General features: G+C 46.1%; 1 protein-coding gene across 2 annotated transcripts in view; it reads right to left on the bottom strand.

Moving 5' to 3' along the window:
* Window positions 1-16,316, bottom strand: part of DEPTOR (DEP domain containing MTOR interacting protein) — an 81,861-nt gene extending 65,545 nt beyond the window's left edge. Inside the window, exons 1-2 of one of the 2 annotated variants that reach the window (XM_033063887.2) lie at window positions 16,180-16,316; window positions 15,956-16,051 (exon numbers count right to left, since the gene is read on the bottom strand). In XM_033063887.2, the coding sequence (XP_032919778.1) occupies window positions 15,956-16,041 (86 nt within the window). In that variant the 5' untranslated portion in view covers window positions 16,042-16,051; window positions 16,180-16,316. The other variant, XM_033063880.1, reaches the window with a different exon arrangement.
* Window positions 16,317-16,930: the final 614 nt, after the last annotated feature.

Below are 16,930 nucleotides of genomic sequence, written 5' to 3'. Positions count from 1 at the left end.
AAGATTAAATGGAAGTTTTCCTTTAAAGTAACAAATAAATCCCGAAGGAGTCCAGAGAAGTTCTGCTGCTCCACTGAACAGCTTGCTCCCATTGCTGGACCATGTGTTTGCCATTTCTCCTTGTACACAATATTCTCTCTCCACACATGCAGAAAGCTCAGTGAACAGGTATTTATGTGCTGACAATAAATTCAAAATATGACTTATTACTGCTTTAATAACTCAGACCACGCACCCTGACCCTTATTCACCAAGTAACAGCATCAGCTTTACATATTCATCAGCCCCAGTAGAATGCTGCTAGATTGAGATTATAACAACATGGTTATGTTTACAGCACACTACAAACTTTGTCTCGGGCCTCAACTTGAATCCAAACCACATGTTGCACAGACAGCTAGAGACAGACTTTAGATGGGCAACAGGACAAGAGGAGCTAAGCGGTTCGGGCCTGCACTGTGCCTTTAGACAAACTCAGATGTTCACCCATCATCTGTGTAAATGGCCCAACACTGTGTTAATCCAATTCATCACCTCAGCCCTGACATCACCTGTCCTGGAGAAAGGAAGATCTTTAGGAGCTTGGCTATGGTTGCTCCCCAGATGGCTTGAAGAAGCACAGTTGGGCAGACAGACCACAGGCACTTCTTGTTGCAGCTACCCAGGTACATGAAGGATGGCTAGAGCATGAGCCAAGGTTTAGTCCCTTATTCGTGCTGGCTATCAAAGCACAGTACTGTGTTCATCAGGTCTTAATCTGAATGTAACCAAAACCAGTTGAATGGGAGAATCACAGAATCAGAGAAATGTTTATGTTGGAAAATACTTTTAAAATCATTGAGTCCAGCCCTTAACCCTGGCAAGTCCACCACTAAAACCAGTTCCTAAGCGCCCTATCTTTTAAATACCTCCAGGGATGGTGACTCCACCAGTTCCCTGGGCGGCCTGTTAGAATGTTTGACAAACACTTCAGTGAAGAAATTTTTCATAATGTCCAATCTAAACCTCCTCTGGTTCAACTTTAGGTCATTACTTCTTGTCCTATTGCTTGGTACCTGGGAGAAGACACCAACCCACCCCAGTTACAGCCTCCTTCCAGGGAGCTGTAAAGAGTCACAAGGTCTCCCCTGGGCTTCCTTTTCTCCAGGCTAAACACCCCCAGCTCCCTCAGCTGCTCCTCATCAGACTTGCGCTCCAGACCCTTCCCCAGCTCCATTGCCCTTCTCTGGATGTGCTCCAGCCCCTCAATGTCCTTCTTGTAGTGAGGAAACCAGAAATGGGCACAGGACTTGAGGTGTGGCCTCACCAGTGCTGAGTACAGGGGACAGTCACTGCCCTGGTCCTGCTGGTCGCACAGTTTCTGATCCAGGCCAGGATGCCATTGGCCTTCTTGGCCACCTGGGCACACCCTGGCTCATGTTCAGTCACTGTTGATCAGCACTGCCAGGTCCTTTTCCAACAGGCACCTTTCCAGCCACTCAACTCCAACTGGAGCATTGGATGGGGTTGTGAACAGAATGCAGCACCTGACACTTGGCTTTATTGTATCTCATAAAATTGGCCTCTGCCCACTGATCCATCCTGTCCAAATACCTCTGTAAAGCCCTCCTGCACTCCAGCAGATCAACACTCCCACACAATTGGTCTCATCTCCAAAGCTGCTGAGGGTGCCCTTGATCCCCTCATCCAGATTATAGATGAAGATATACAACATTTCAGTCCATATATAAGTAGACTGTGCAGATATGAACTAATGAAATTGAAAAAGGTTTGTGGCCACTGAAGACATGATACCACTGAACAAGTGGCCAATGCCTTTCTGTGCCTCTTCCTACAGGTTTTTCATTTTCTGAGATGTGCTGTGTAATTTTCAGCCTGCAAGCAAAATTTCACAATTTCCACTCCACTGGAAATTTTCCTTAGCCACTACAAGTTTAAATAAACTCTTCTTTCCATTCTTATTGTGCTTCTCCTGAACAGTTTATGCAATCCTTTCTTTCTTCCTCCTTTGGCCCTATACTGTCTTTCCCAAGAGTGCTGTTGTTACTGGCCCCATCTAAACTCAGATATTCCATACTCATCAGAAAACCAAGCAACACAGGGTACAAACATATTTCATGTGAAATTATGTAGGAAAACACTGTTTCAGCTGGTGTTGATTTACAGATTCAACCAAAAAAAGTAATATGAAGTTATTAATACTTTAGTTTGGAGCAGCTCTAGCCCCTCTGTAGCCCAACAAAGTGAATGCAAGCAATTATCTTTCAACCACTGGTGTTTGATTCATTACAGTAGGCCCAAAGCATAGCACTTGGAAAAACCACCACTTTATAGAAAACTAAAGAGACTGGATTTTTCCCCATGAGGAAATATTTTTTAAAGGATCTAGGCCTTGCAACATTATGATAAAGCCCATATAGAGAAAGCAAAAATGCCATTGTTTTGTGTGTGTTGAAAGAAATATTACTATTTTTTAAATAGGTGGGATAATGGTTGGGCACAAGCTTGATATAATTATGTCTTTGATTGCAGGACAGACTACAGGATGAGATGTGCCTCTCCAGGGAAGAAAATTTTAATTGTTCAAATATCTTCCTCCCTCAATATGTGAATGCAAATCCTCTTTCCACAAGTGAAATTGGAGCAGCAGGACTATGCACAGAAACCTGTGCACACACTGTGCACACAAATGAACTCCCAAACTGGTCCCTCCTTTGTGCACAGTGTGAGGGGGTCTGACAGTCCTGCAGGCAGCGAGAGAGAGGAGCAGGTGGCTGGCCCTGAGATGACTGTTCCTCCTGTAATGCCAACAGGGCACAGCCAGGAGCATTGCTGGCACTGTGACCTACCGGCCTCACAGCACAGATTACTCTCTGCACTGTCTCCAATCTTTTCCCTATTCTCACTCTTCAAGGATTGCTATAAAACCAGCATGTCCCAAATATGTGCACTTTGGTTTCTGTACCCCAAGTTCTTGAGACATAAATCTAAGATCACAAACCTCCTGGAAGGAAATCTTGGTGGTGGTAAGAGTTGTGATGTTGGCAGTTGATGAATATCAAGTGATCTTGAGGTAAAATCCTAGCATAACTTAAGACACTGAGGTCAAGGGAGGGCTGTCACCTTCACATCTTCCTAAAAATCTCAGTTGAAACAGAGAGATTCCAGAAGTTCTTGGGATTTATTTGGAAATGGATATGTGCCTCATCCTTAAATTTGCTTGAAAAGCTGGGCAATGACAGAGCAGTGGTGCAAACTAACCCAGCTGATTTGGCACTGAAGTAGGTTAGGAGGCATTCTCAGAAGCCCTCCCACCAGTGCATGAGTGGATAATCATCTCTGGTAACCAGCCAATAACAAAAAGTTGATAGTATCAGTCACCACAGCTTAAAGAAGACAACACACTGTGCCTTCATAAAATACTCAGTTGGAAGGGATCTCTGGAGGTCATCTCGTCCAGCCTATACTGAAAGTATAACCAGTTAGTACAAGTTGCTCAGGGTCATGTCCAGGCAAGATTTTAAAATTTCAGAGCTTCTCTGGACTCCTATTCCAGTTTTTTACTTACCCTCACAGAGAATAATTCTTTCTAAACATCTGATTAGAAAGTCCCTTGCAAATTTTGACTACTGCCTCTTGACCATCCCTGTGCACCTTGGAAAATTCTCTTCCACTTTCCCTGCATTATCTCATTTTAGTATTTCTTCTGCAATCAGAAGAATCCCCCAGGCCTTTTTATCTCTAGGCTGAGCAGACCCAGTTCTCGCACCTCCCTGTATATGCCCAGGCCCAACCCTAATCTGAGAGCCAGTCCTCCTTGGGGCTTGAGGCTTGTAGGAAGACAACTTGTTGCAGTCTATTTTAGAGTTGCATAATTTTGCATAAAGATAAATAAATAAAGCTTATTAAAATAAAGCTTTTAATAGACTTTGCTTTATTTGTTCTGTTCAGTGTGTTTTTAAGAACCCTTTTTTGTCCCTTGACATGTAGTACCATGATACCAATGACTCCTCTTATGGACCCATTTTTCTTGTCACAGAGATCTACTTATTAACCTCATTTAACCTCACCTATTTCTAGTCATTTCCCAAAAGACTTGAAAGGTCTGAGTTTGTCCAACATGCTATGAGTTTTGAAAATAATTGTCCAAGGCAAGTCTTTAAGCTTCTAGACACTCTTTAAATGGTACAATCTCTTTTGGGATTTAAACATGGTAACACAACTTTGAACTTCTTCCTGTGACAACCTCCCTCTGTTTGCACTGAACAACCAGCAAAATAGCAGTTTAAGCTAAGAGCTACTTTTTCTTAGTAAAAATAAATCAATTTCAACTAGAGGAAAGTGTAAGTTAATTACATCCTGAGCATCAGGAAACAATTAACAGCTTTCTATTATATCACCCTAATTTCTAAGCTATACAATTATATGCTACTTGCAGAAAAGGATGTATGATTATCAAGACAAGGATCTTTTCAGAAAAAAAGAAAGGAAATTGTTCCACTGCTGACAGTCAGTGCTATAAATAATGCCTAGCTAATACCTTTCCAGAAGTCATTTCCATTATTTGCAATCCTAACTTTGAGTGATGTGTTGGCTGTGTGTTGTCAGATTCTCCTTCCAAAGAGGATGAGCATAAATGTTGTACTGATTCCTCAGATAAGCCCTGAAAAATTCAGTTTCCTGTGAATATTTTGCAATACTCATTGCAATTAAATTAAAAATCATTGTTTTTGCTAACCATATTGTAATTATGTCTTGCATTCACTTTGCCTCTTAAATCAGGGCCAAGACTGGCTTGTACAAACACAAACGGACAGGCAGGGCTGCTTCAAGCAGCCACAATGGCTTGAAGACACAAGTCACAACACGAAGAGCAACAGACATGACATACCAACATTTCTTTTTAACTGCCAATAAACCCATTTGGCCCAATACACAGGTGAGTGATGCAGACACAGAGCCAGTGGGGTGTACAGTGGTTCAGCTGAACACTGATAGAAAAACACCCAACATACTTAGTGTGAGAAGCAAGGCAGCAAACCCACACAAGCCTTCATAACACGAAGTCAAAGGCTACTGTGCTGGATGGCCACTGTGTTACTGGGGGTGGGAGGATCTTCCCAAGCCAGCATATAAAATATAAGATTAATATAGCATATAAGATTAATATAGGATATAATTATATGATAATTACTATAAGATTAATATAGATAAATATGATAGTGTTGCATCAGCAGAAGAACTTTGGTCTCTGCAGATTCCTTGTGCAATGCTCCTTCCAGGACAGCTGTACCCTTTGTCCACCTCAAGTCTTCTATGCACTGTCCCCAACAAATATGATCTTTTTCGAATTTTATCTAGCATTACAGCTTGGAAATATAGTTGCCACAGCTCTTAAAAAGAACAACAGTGTCCATCTCCTGGATTCCTTCCACTGCCTTCTCCTCTTCTGTCACAGTATTCATATTGGACTTTCAAGCTCCCACCTTTGCTATCACCAACTCTTAGGTGCATTCGCTTTTGCTCTGATCAACCATTTAGTAACAGTTAGTCATTTGATTTTTTACCTTCAAGTGAGCACCTGTGTGCTTACTGCCTTAATAGAGGAGGCACCCTCACCCAAACAGCCACAGACCCATTTGGATGGAGTCACCCAAATCCTGTCTAGCATTGCTGTGATCTCTACCAAAAACCTGCCATGTGAACAAGGGTTGAGCAGGGCAAGAACAGGGGTTGGAAGGGGCTCCTGGACTGGCAGAGCTGCACTTTCAACGTCAAGAACTGATTCCCTGAGAAGCCAATCTCACTGTAGGGTCCCCATCCTCTGACCTCAGGCCAGCTGATCTCACCCCTTACACCATCATCAGCATTAGTCTGACACCATGATACCCTGGCTGAGCCCCGCAGACTGTTCACCATGGGCTCAGACATGCATCAATGCAGTGCACCAGCCATGAAGCAGAAGCCCCAGTCCAAGGGAATTTTGCTTCTCCTTTCTGCAGACACATTGGACCAATAGTCACAGAAAACCCACAGCATGACCTGCCCCTTGTTCCTCATAAAAACCAGAAAACTCTCATCTGCCTGCAAATCCTTGTGACATGGCTGTGGTAGCCCATGTACCCAACCACACAACTGCAAGGAAATAGAGAACTACAGCTTTGTGATGTGGGAACATGCTTCTGTATTCGCTCTGAATTAGCAAGTTAAGGAACAGTTTTTAATCATTCATAACTGCACCTTTGAGATCTGAATGCATTTACTAGATTGAGGCACTGCTAAGACGCAAACTATAAAAACTGTAAATGGCTGATAATTAAGGTCAGGGTTGCATTCTGAAGTAGTGCTGTCACACTGGTGATAAGCTGGTCATGCAAATTGCACAGTACAAATTTCAAAACACGTGACATGTCAGTATTTGAACGTCCATTCATGCACAATACTGTGACAAGTGCAGAAGTAAAGGTAAAAGCCTTGAAAGAAAAAAAAACATTGTTAAACTTAGTCTCTGTTCCTGCTCAGTAACAGCATGTGCATTGCGCATTTTAAAGCAACACCATTTTTACAACCTGTCTTCTACTGGAATCTGACTTTTTTTAATGGGAATCCACCAAATTAAGCCCTGAGGGGGTGGTCAAGCAAACCTAGCAGTAGCTGCTGCCACCTGTCCCTGTACTTGACCATGTGTTTCTGCTGTCTCCTTCACCCCAGTGTTGGCACCGGTGTGACTTCATGCTGACCTGCTTAGAAAGTTAAATTTTTCTTATTTGGCTTCAGCTGCTTCAGTTCCCTGAACTTCTGATCCCAGACAAACACCAGTGCGAAGTGCAAGGGAAGTGATAAGAGTGGGGCAGTAGCAGCCTGCAGTTAGATCTGCTCTATCAGTAAACCACAGCCTCAAACCGTACGTATTTCAGTGACATGGGGGAAGCCAGCACCCATTTCTCCCCCTGTACTTCTTCAGAGAAAGCTTTTTTGTGGTCCTGTGGTAAATTGGTTTGTAAAACTGACCCAACTGAAATACCAGCCTTCCAAAACCTCTGCTGATCACTTCCCCAGGGTAGGTCACCACATGGTGGTGGTCCAGAGATGCTTAAGTCAGTTCAAAGGAGGGGAAACACAGAGAAGGGAACTGGAAGGCAAGAACACCTATTTAATTCCAGTGGTTTATACATTAAAATTGTTTAAAATATATTGTTTATATGTCCTGGTCTTGCTTAAGAACAAACCCAACAACCCACGATTAACACATGAAATGCATCCTCCCCTCAACAAATGCCAGTGGTTCTGCTAGACCTCAAGCTTTACATTTTCTGTTTTATTAAACTTTAGAGCCTCAACACAGCTCTTCTTCAAAGACCAGATACACGAACCAAGCCTGATCAGCTCTTGCTTCTTCCCCAGTTTGATCCCCTTTGCTAGCTCTTCATCACCTTAACCTCCTTTCACTTAAACTTATTCTGAGGACATGACTGGCCTTGAACACAGGAAAAAAAAAGTAGCTTTGAGCTAGCAAAGGGACTTAAACAAGTCTGCTCTGCCAGGATGGTAGAAGCAAGGCAATTAACAGAATAACAATACCAGGGTTATGAAAATAAAAATAAGTACAGTAATTTCACGACCATAAGGCACACTGGACTATAAGGTGCACCTCCGGGAGTCGGCAAATTTCGCAACTTTGTACATTATATAAGGCGCACCGGACTATAAGGCACACTTTTTTTTTGCAGCGAGGAGCTGCACCGTGTGCAACAAAGTAACGAATTACTGGCAGGTGCTCAATTTGCAAACATTTTTCACAGATTGGCGTAGCCTTTAAACGCAGCCTCAGGTGCCCTCCCTGTGCCCTGGGCCCGGCACTCCCGCCCACCCCCGGCACCGGCTGGCGCGGCTCGTGGCTCCTGGCTCCCACGGCGCGGCCATGGGTCCCGGCTTCCCCTGCCAGGCAGCCATAGCTGCCGCGGGCCCAGGCACTCCCGCCCGGCACTGGCTGGTGCAGCTCAGCTTGCGGCTGGCGCTGGATCCCCACTGCGCCCGGGTTGCAGCCACCGCTGGCTCCTTCCCCCCACACCCGGGCTGTGCCATGATGCTGTAAGCGCAAGCCGCGCCACGATCCTGCCAGCCCGTGCTGCCCCAGCACTCCGAGCTGCGCTGCGATGCCATCAGCCCAAGTCATGTAGCGATGCCGTAAGCACGAGCCATGCCGTGATCCCGCCAGCCCATGCCACCCCCGCGCTCTGGGAGCCCTGTGCCGCAGCAAGCCTGCCACTGCGGGAGCCCCATGCCACAGGAGCTGCGGCCACCCTGAGCCAACCCAGAAGTGGGAGCCACGGCCGCCCCGAGACGCGGCAGCCCTGGCAGTGCGGGAGTTCCTAGTCCAGGGCTCCCGCTGCGCCGGGGCTCCAGCAGCACCAGGGCTGCCATGGCTTGGGGCGGCCACAGCTCTCACATTCAGGTTGGCAAATTTCGCAACTTTGTCCATTATATAACGCGCACCGGACTGTAAGGCGCACTTCCGGGTTCGGACCAAAATTTTAGTCAAAAGGGTGCGCCTTATAGTTGTGAAATTACTGTAGCTAGAGAGTTGGAAGGGCCCTGAGCCTCAAAATGCAATGTCTGTTTCTGAGAGCAGACCCCAAGTCCAGAGCTACGACCAAGCTGGCACTCAGTACAGTAATTTCACTACCATAAGGCGCACCGGACTATAAGGTGCACCCCCCCCGGTGTTGGCAAAATTCGCAACTTTGTAGATCAGATAAGGCGCACCAGAATATAAGGTGCACTTTTTTTTCGCAGCGAGGCTCCGCCCCCAGCTCACCCCACGCGGTTGCTGGCCAAGGCCCCGCCTCAACCTGGCAGCCATTGGTCCCTGGGCCCGCTTCCACCCAGCAGGGGCGGTGTCGCAAGCCACCGGGCCCCCCTGGACCCAGCAGCCATGGGCCCCCGGGACTGCCTGGACCCGGGAACGGGGGTGCCGTGGGCCCCCTAGCCCGCCTTCATCCGGCAGCCATGGGCTCCCGGGACTGCCTGGACCCGAAAGGGGCGGTGCCGCGGGCCCCTTGGCCCGCCTCCACCCGGCAGGGGCGGTGCCGTGGGCCTCTGGGCCCGCCCCCAGCCGACTGCTGTGGCACTTCCGGCTCCCCCCACGGCTCACAGCTCACACTTCCGGTTTGGCAAATTTCGCAACTTTGTACATCAGATAAGGCGCACCAGACTATAAGGCGCACTTCCGGGTTCGAGGGAAAATTTTAGTCAAAAGGGTGCGCCTTATAGTCGTGAAATTACTGTACTTGGACACTTAATGATGGGGACCAAGAAGTCTATGCCAGGAACTTAGCTGGACTGCAGAGAGGCTGACGTTTGCTGCTGAGACAATATCCTTCACTTTCTTAAGTTCTACATCACAGAAGGCACCACAATTCTGTGAGTTTACACCTCAAAAAGTACTGGAATCTACAGATACCTCAATTAAAATGAGACACACTGATTCCTCCCTCATCCTTTTCCATCTACCCAGTAGCAAAAGCTGGTTAATCTCCCTCCTGACTCCAGTCTCTTACTTTACTGATCTGACTCTGGGGGACAAAAAGATCAGATCCTTTCCCAAAGAGAGTACCCAGCGCTCCCTACCCATTTCTGTATCCTCTCTGCATCTCCACACTTGGGAGTTATTTTTCTCTGTGCTTTCAGGATGCCACTCTTGGGCTCAGGGTGTGACCTTCCAAACCAGAAATCCCATTCCTGAGAGAATCCCACCTTGGCTGCTTCACACAGACCATCCCTCACTGTTCAGAACTCACCACTGATGCAAGACACTGTTACCAAGATTTGTGTTGTACAGGCTTTATTTTATTTCAGAGCTACCCCTGTTGGGACCTGATAAACAGCTCAAATTCCTAGGCACTACTGCTACAAATCGTAAATTATAATGACAAGTGATAGGAGGACTTCTCTGTCATGGTGCCAGCCTATGGCCACTGTTCCCACAGAAGCAAGGATTATGTAATAAATGCAAACCTAAATTGACTTTGGCACATTCATTATGCCTTCCCTGCATTACCATCAATTTTGAAACAAGTTTCTTTCACTTTTTCATAGGCAGCTCTTCTAACATAAAATAAATTTTAAAAATTCTTGCACATGCTATACACATAAACTGGCCTGCCAATCTCTGCTAACCTGAGACCAAAGTTAATGATTGACTCCATCTGGAATGGAATACATAAAATATACAGCACAAACCACTCACACAACATTTGCCTTCTTAAGTGCATTTGCCTTCTTATGTACAAAGAACGATCACTATTTGCACATGCGTTGTTAACCACTTGATCTCTGAGCTGCACTTGAGGAAAGCTGCTGAATTATTAAAAGGCATAGCTAAAAGGAAAGAACTAAGGAAAAAAGTCTTACATCTTCATTTCTAGAAATGTTGACTAGCCCCAATTTTACTGGAGGACATAAGAAAGTGAAAGACCCTGGCCCAGGAATCTCACATATATATACAGATGGGGTTTGTCATTAGGATTAGTACCAACAGGCAAGATTGAAACACGTGAAGGAGTGCATCAAGAATCAAAGCTTCTAGAAAAATGAACACATAAATTTGAAAATATTTCTTTTAAAAAATTAAATAATTTATAGTAACAAAAATATGTAATTGAAATTGTGATAGGGTAGAGTTAGCAGGAAACCTGATTTCAGAACACTTCATTTTGCAGCTTTACCAACCTTCACTTTGACATGTTTTCTTTCAGTGTATCACTCTGGTGAAACCTCACAAAAAAAACAGACAATTTTTTGGTTGCTTGGTTTTCGAAAACAAATTGATGGAAGTGAAATTATTTGAACAGAGAGTTCTGGAGGAGTCTGTTCCATGGAGATCTAATGATATAATCCCTGTGTTCTATCCATCCTGAAGAAGTGGGCATATGAGGGTCTTCTCAAGCGAGACAACTGAAAACTACTTTTCTTGGGGTTAGAACCCAATCAGTAGCTCTTGAGAAATGCAACCACTGTGAAGAACTAAGCAAGTTGCAAGAAAAATATTCAGTGGGTAGAAAAACCAATCACTCCCTGAGGAGGAAGTACAAAATTGAATTGTCTTAGGCAGATTACAAAATCTCTTTTTAAAAAATTCTGTCAATTCTTCAAATAGTATAGATGATTGTTTAACATCTAGGGTTGTGGCTTGAGGATAAGTGACCTCTGGACAATTATATATCTTAAATCCTTTTAGAGTATAAGCTTACACCAGAGTCTTAACACACTTTCAAACACAGTGATAGCATTTAATAAATTCTGCAACTATACAATTTATATAATCCTGTATCATAGTAATATATTAACACTAAGGGTCTTTCGATATCATTGCTCTGGAAACTGTCACTGTTATGTGCCATGGGCCTTCTGCCCCTTAGAATGCTAATGAACTTTTCAATCCTATCACCATGAAAAAAATGGTGCCTGTTTATTGCCTAGAATAAGAAAAAAGTTATGGACCTGTAGGTGCTGCCATTCTTCACAAGTTAATGACTCTGAAAGTTATGCATTCTAATATCGCTTCTGAAAGTGATAAGGTTCTTGAAGTGAAACCTTTAGAAGACAAGTGAAACTAGTTTTGTCTTACAGCTTCAAAATGTGCAGCTGTTTACCACGTAAAACCTTTAAAACAAAGGTAAAACAAAACTAATACACCAGCTCTGACAAAAAGGGAAATAAATTCCTGTTGAATCTTTTGCCTCTTCCAAAAGAAAGAAAAATCTCTAAGAAATGCTTCCTATTTCTCTAAGTAGAAAGAAAGACAATGTTGATTATGAAAACTATTCTATCAAAATCACTGCCTCATCTAGAGAAGTGTGTATAAATAAAACATATTTATTTACCCAACCATTTAACAGAAGTGTGAATAGGGAAAGATCTATCTTCTTGAGAAAGCTGGTGATAAACAGGGATCCAAAAATCTGCAGAGACATTAAAAGTCATTCACGTTACACCTACTACAGAGAACTGCACACCCTAGACAATGACAATAATAGATCTTTAAATATTGCTGCTTGGTCGACTGAAGCCTGAGGATTGCTGAATTACTAGGCACATTTTCTACAAAAAATGAGGGACTCGGGAGATATACAAGATTGTGGTGACAATCTGGCATTAAGAAACAATTAGCAGATGAGGAGATTTCAGACAGCCCTAGCTGGTAAGATAGGCAACCAGCATCTGTATCAAAACATTCCCATTGAAACTGCTTTTGGTCACCAGTGGGCAAGATCAGCTCTATCCAAGTCAGTGCTCAAACCCAGACATAATACTTTAATCCTTCTGTCAAACAGTGCTGAAATGGGCACAACCTGTTGCCTTCAGCCATGAGGGAAATGAGCTTGGAATTGTTCTTCCCCTGATAAAATTCTTAACATCTTCAGTAGTGCCGTTATTAAGCTTCCAACAAGGACTATCCATGTGGCACCTTCCTTCAGGCACTGCCAGCAAGGGAAAGGAAGCTCAGGGACATTCACTTGCCCAGGGCTGTACCAGGCATAGATTTGCAGGCAGGGATGCAGTGGGGTGGAAAGAGCTCTCCCATTCCTGAGGAATCTGAAGGCGCTGTGGTCGTCTCAAACATTTTAAGGGCAGTGTTGTTGCAACTCCTCAGAAGAGAGTGCTCATCACTGAACAGCTATAGAATCTCTGCAGCAGAACAAAGGGGAGAGCTGAGATTTTGGATGGCTGGAGCTGTCTTCACAGTTTGTCCCTGCAGGACCATCAGTGCCAAAGCTCACAGCCGGATCGTGCCCATCCCAGCTTTCGCCTTGCTCTTGCTAATCTCTTGCACAGCAACAGAAGCTGCCAAAGGGTCTGTTGTGGTGTGTCACACTGCTGAAATCTTCAGCTTTCCTTCACAGCTGTCAGCTTAATAATTTAAACGCTTGCCAAGAGCCAAACTTCAAAGTCCTCACTTTAAAAAGTATGTTTCTATTAAACAAAAGTAAGAGTTAGGCATTTGCTCAGACAGCTACTGGGTATAGAGGCAAATGACAGTACTGGATATAAAAACTTACCATGTTATCTAACATATAGCTCAAGATCTCATTTCTTTTTCCATAAACCACCCCACCCATGGGCCAGGATTTATATCACAGCCTGTGCCAGCATCCAAGTTCCTGGGCGCCATCTGACATTACACACATCAGGGCAGAGGCTCCTGACCTTGCAAAGGCAAAACACAGATCACAAGCAACCAAGAGACAGGAACAAGAAGAACGAAAAAACTCTCTGTCCTACTCCTTTCCCTCCCCCAGTCACTGTGCACTTGTCTAGGGAGTGGAAGAGGGCACAGGGCTTCCATTCCCACCACAGGCACTGCCAGTGTGCAAAGCCAGGCTTACCAGGATGCTGCCAGGCAACCTTAACCCTCACTGCATCAGATCCCTGCCAGAGAAGGACAGACATGCAACAGCCCATGGCAATGAGAGCTATGAGGCAATGCATAAGGCTGGAGTGAGAAATGCACTAGGAACTTTGCAAGGAATTTAAATCAAGCAGCTCTGATAAGTATTTGAGTTAAGACACACGTGCTGTTTGGTCTAGTACAAGAGTGCTTTAAATACCTCCATTTGGTTGGGTTTGTGTTAGTAACACCATGCTCACAGTTTCATTTTACACTTTTACTCCTAAGTAATGTGCTCATCTCGCATGCACTTTCACCCAAATACACACATAATCACCTGTCTGGCTGCATCAGTCCCACTGGGGAATGCTGCAGTTGTAAGCATCTAAGAATAGAGTATAGTATGTTGCCTTGAGTGCATGTGTGTGCTGGTTTTCTATCATCTGTTTGCCTGCCCCAAAGGCTGCTGATAGAAACTGTCTTTGATCCCAAAAACACTCCACATTTTCATTTCACATTAACAATTATACGCTTATCTTGGACAGGAAAAGGGAAACTTTAAATGCAGGGTTGGCTAAAACTTGTCTGCCTGCCAGTCTTCTATCACTTATTTGTGGCTTTTACTGCCTGGAAAACTAAAGAATACAAATCTTTTGCACAGAGTATCCCAACAGAGAAACAAAATGAAATTAAGAAAAAACTGGGGGGAAGTAGACAATTTTGGGTGCAGTTTCATAATATAGCTCCAGCTGACTCAACAGCTCACTGTTGAAATGGAAATGGAAATTTTGTGTCTTCTCCACTACATCCATTTCTTCCTCCTGGCTCCACATTCCCAACACCTATCTTCTGTGGCTTCTGGAAGTCAGAAGATCAGAAAATTAACCCACGCACCAAATCATCACATTGGATCTGCTTTCAAGAAGTCCAAGAAGTTACACGAGCAGGCACAAAGAGAAGGTGGGACTACATTGCTGGGTAGTAGGAAAAGGGCCAGGAGAAAAGTGGATCTCCCTGTTCAGCAGTAGTCAGATATCATGCACACTGACTTGTTCATGAACTCCCAGTCCAAGAAGATGTAAGGCACATCTTACAGATTCATGAAGGATTGTCCATAGGTAACTTCCAGGATGAATAATAATTATTTTGTATATTCAGATCACCTAGCTCAAAAAGACCACTGTGTTTCAATACCTTAATAAATAAAATTACAAATGTCATTTGTCATTGACAGAAACACTGATGAGCTGATTCTAGGAGCCTGATTTGATAACATTTCCTCAGTCTCTCCTTAGGGAAAGATTGCAAAGGTTTTGCTTTTACATTTAACTATGAGATATACAGAAAGATTAATGTGATTCTTATAGAAATTTTGTATTAGCCTGAATCTTTAACTTCTAGTAACATAAATTAGGAACAGTTGGATTCTTATCTGACACTTGGATGCCCAACTCTGCACCAAATCCACCATGCAGTGGTGCCAGTGAACTCTGTTACCCTAAAGTGTGACTTCAGGCTACTTTGAAGCAGAATCTCAAGCTTGGAGGAGGCACTGGTGTGTACTGGAGACAGATCACCAAAATAACATTTTCTTGCCCAACAGGAGTATCAGTGATGTGCATCACAAAGCAGAACTTCTCCTTACTTCGTGGATGCAAACAGTAACAGTGTCTGTAACAGCAGCAATTATGGTATCTGCCAAAGCAGGGAACATTTCTATCACTTGTCAGTGATAGAGAAAAAACTTTTTGAAAATTCAAATAAAACTACTGGAAAAATATTTTTACTGTCTCTTTCTAGTTATTCATATAACACATTATAATGGGATTTTTCTTCCTGAATCACAAGATAGTCCATCACCAAACCGAAACTATTGAAATTACTCTTTTTCTGCTCTGTACAGCCAGCCAGGTAACAGCCAGCACACATAGCTAGCATACACCACAGAAATTAAAAATTAACTGAGTCAGGCTTTTTTTTTTCAAGGTTCCTGCGCTGCTCACAACTCCAGTCACACAGCACTGTTAATTGCTGCTGGCACTGACAGTAGGGATCCCCTTCCATCTGCTGGGACCAGCTGATGCGAAATAAAAACAATCCCTTGGAGTGAGGCGCAGCTCTGCGGGGTCAGTGCCGGCCGGGCTGTGCGGGAGCGCTGCCCTGCGCTCGCCTCGCCTCTCCACGGGGTGCCGAGACACTTTATCTCTTACGGTTTCTTTGGGGTTTTCCATCTTTAAAGACGCCGGTCCCCTGCGGCGTTTGATGCCTTTAGTGACGCAGCAGCCTCTCCCCAGCTCTCCTGTTCCGCGCAGGGAGCAGCGGTGCCCGCGGCAGGAGCCCCCCGAGCGCTGCTCCAGCTCCCCGGGCTGCGGCCCCTCGTCCTCATGGCTGCTGAACCGGGGCTGGAGCCCGGGGCGATGGAAGCAGGGCAGGTGCTCCGGTGCAAACCAAGTCCGCGGGGACCCTCGCCCTCCGCCCCCCAAAGCTCCCCCTCTCGCCGTCAGCGAGGCTGCTGCTGACCCCGGGGACGCGTCCCCGGCGGAGCGGGAGGAAGGCACCGCTTACCGGAGCTGCTCGCCGGTGAGCAGGACCTCGGCCATGTGCTCCAGCTCCGCCGCTTTCTGCTGCATGCTGCTCATGCCCTCTTCCATCGCCGCCGGCCTGCGGGCACAGCACCGCCGGTGAGCGGGGAGCGGGGACTCGCCGCAGCTCCGGAGCTCCCGCCCGGCCCCGGAGCTCTTCGCGGGGGTGGCGGGCAGCGACAGCCACCTCCTGCCGCTCCGGCTCACCTGAGCGCCTCGGGTCACTTTTCCCCTCGGCAGGCTCGGATCCCTCCCGCCGCTTCCCGTGTTATTGTGTCACTGGCAGGCGGAGAAACACATGGCTGCAGCCGCCGCGCCGCAGCCGGGCTCGCCGAGGCAGCAGCGGCCCCCCCCGGCTGTCACACGGCAGGGTCGGCGCTGCCCCCGCGGGAAGGGGCCGGCTCCCCGCCGGGGCTGCGAGCCAAGCGCTGCTGCCGCCGTCCCCGCCGCCAGCCCCGGCCCGGCAGGCAGAAAGCGGCGGCGCACGGAGGAGCGCAGCGCTCCCCGCCCGTGGCTCCTTCCCGCGGTGCAAAGTCCCGAGTCCTCCCTTCAATGACAGCGATGACAGCTTCAGTGAGTGCCGGCAGGACGCGCTGCTCGGAGGAGCGCTGAGCTCGGGAGAAGCCGATCCGAGTGCGCGGGCGGAGATGCGGCTGCTGCCCGCTCAGGTAGCGCCGGCTGCGCCTTGGCACTGGTCCCTGGAGATGCAGCGCGGGGCGGGCAGTAGAAAGGGAGCTGGTGATCTGGGGTTTCACCCTCAAAAACTGTTACTGCCCTCCCGCTGTCTACATTTCCGCTTATCTGCCACCCAGGGGTTATTTTCAAACCCTGGTCCCCTGCTCACGTCAACTCTTTGTCTCCAGGCGACAGAAGATGCAGAATTCTTGAGGGCAGAGGAACATTTTGTCTTGGCAACGGGAAATAAATTGCAAGGTCACGAACACTGTTTGTCAACATT

The sequence above is a fragment of the Catharus ustulatus genome, chromosome 1, assembly GCF_009819885.2.
Source record: "Catharus ustulatus isolate bCatUst1 chromosome 1, bCatUst1.pri.v2, whole genome shotgun sequence".
Lineage (NCBI taxonomy): Eukaryota > Metazoa > Chordata > Aves > Passeriformes > Turdidae > Catharus > Catharus ustulatus.
This window is presented reverse-complemented; position numbering and strand designations above follow the sequence as displayed.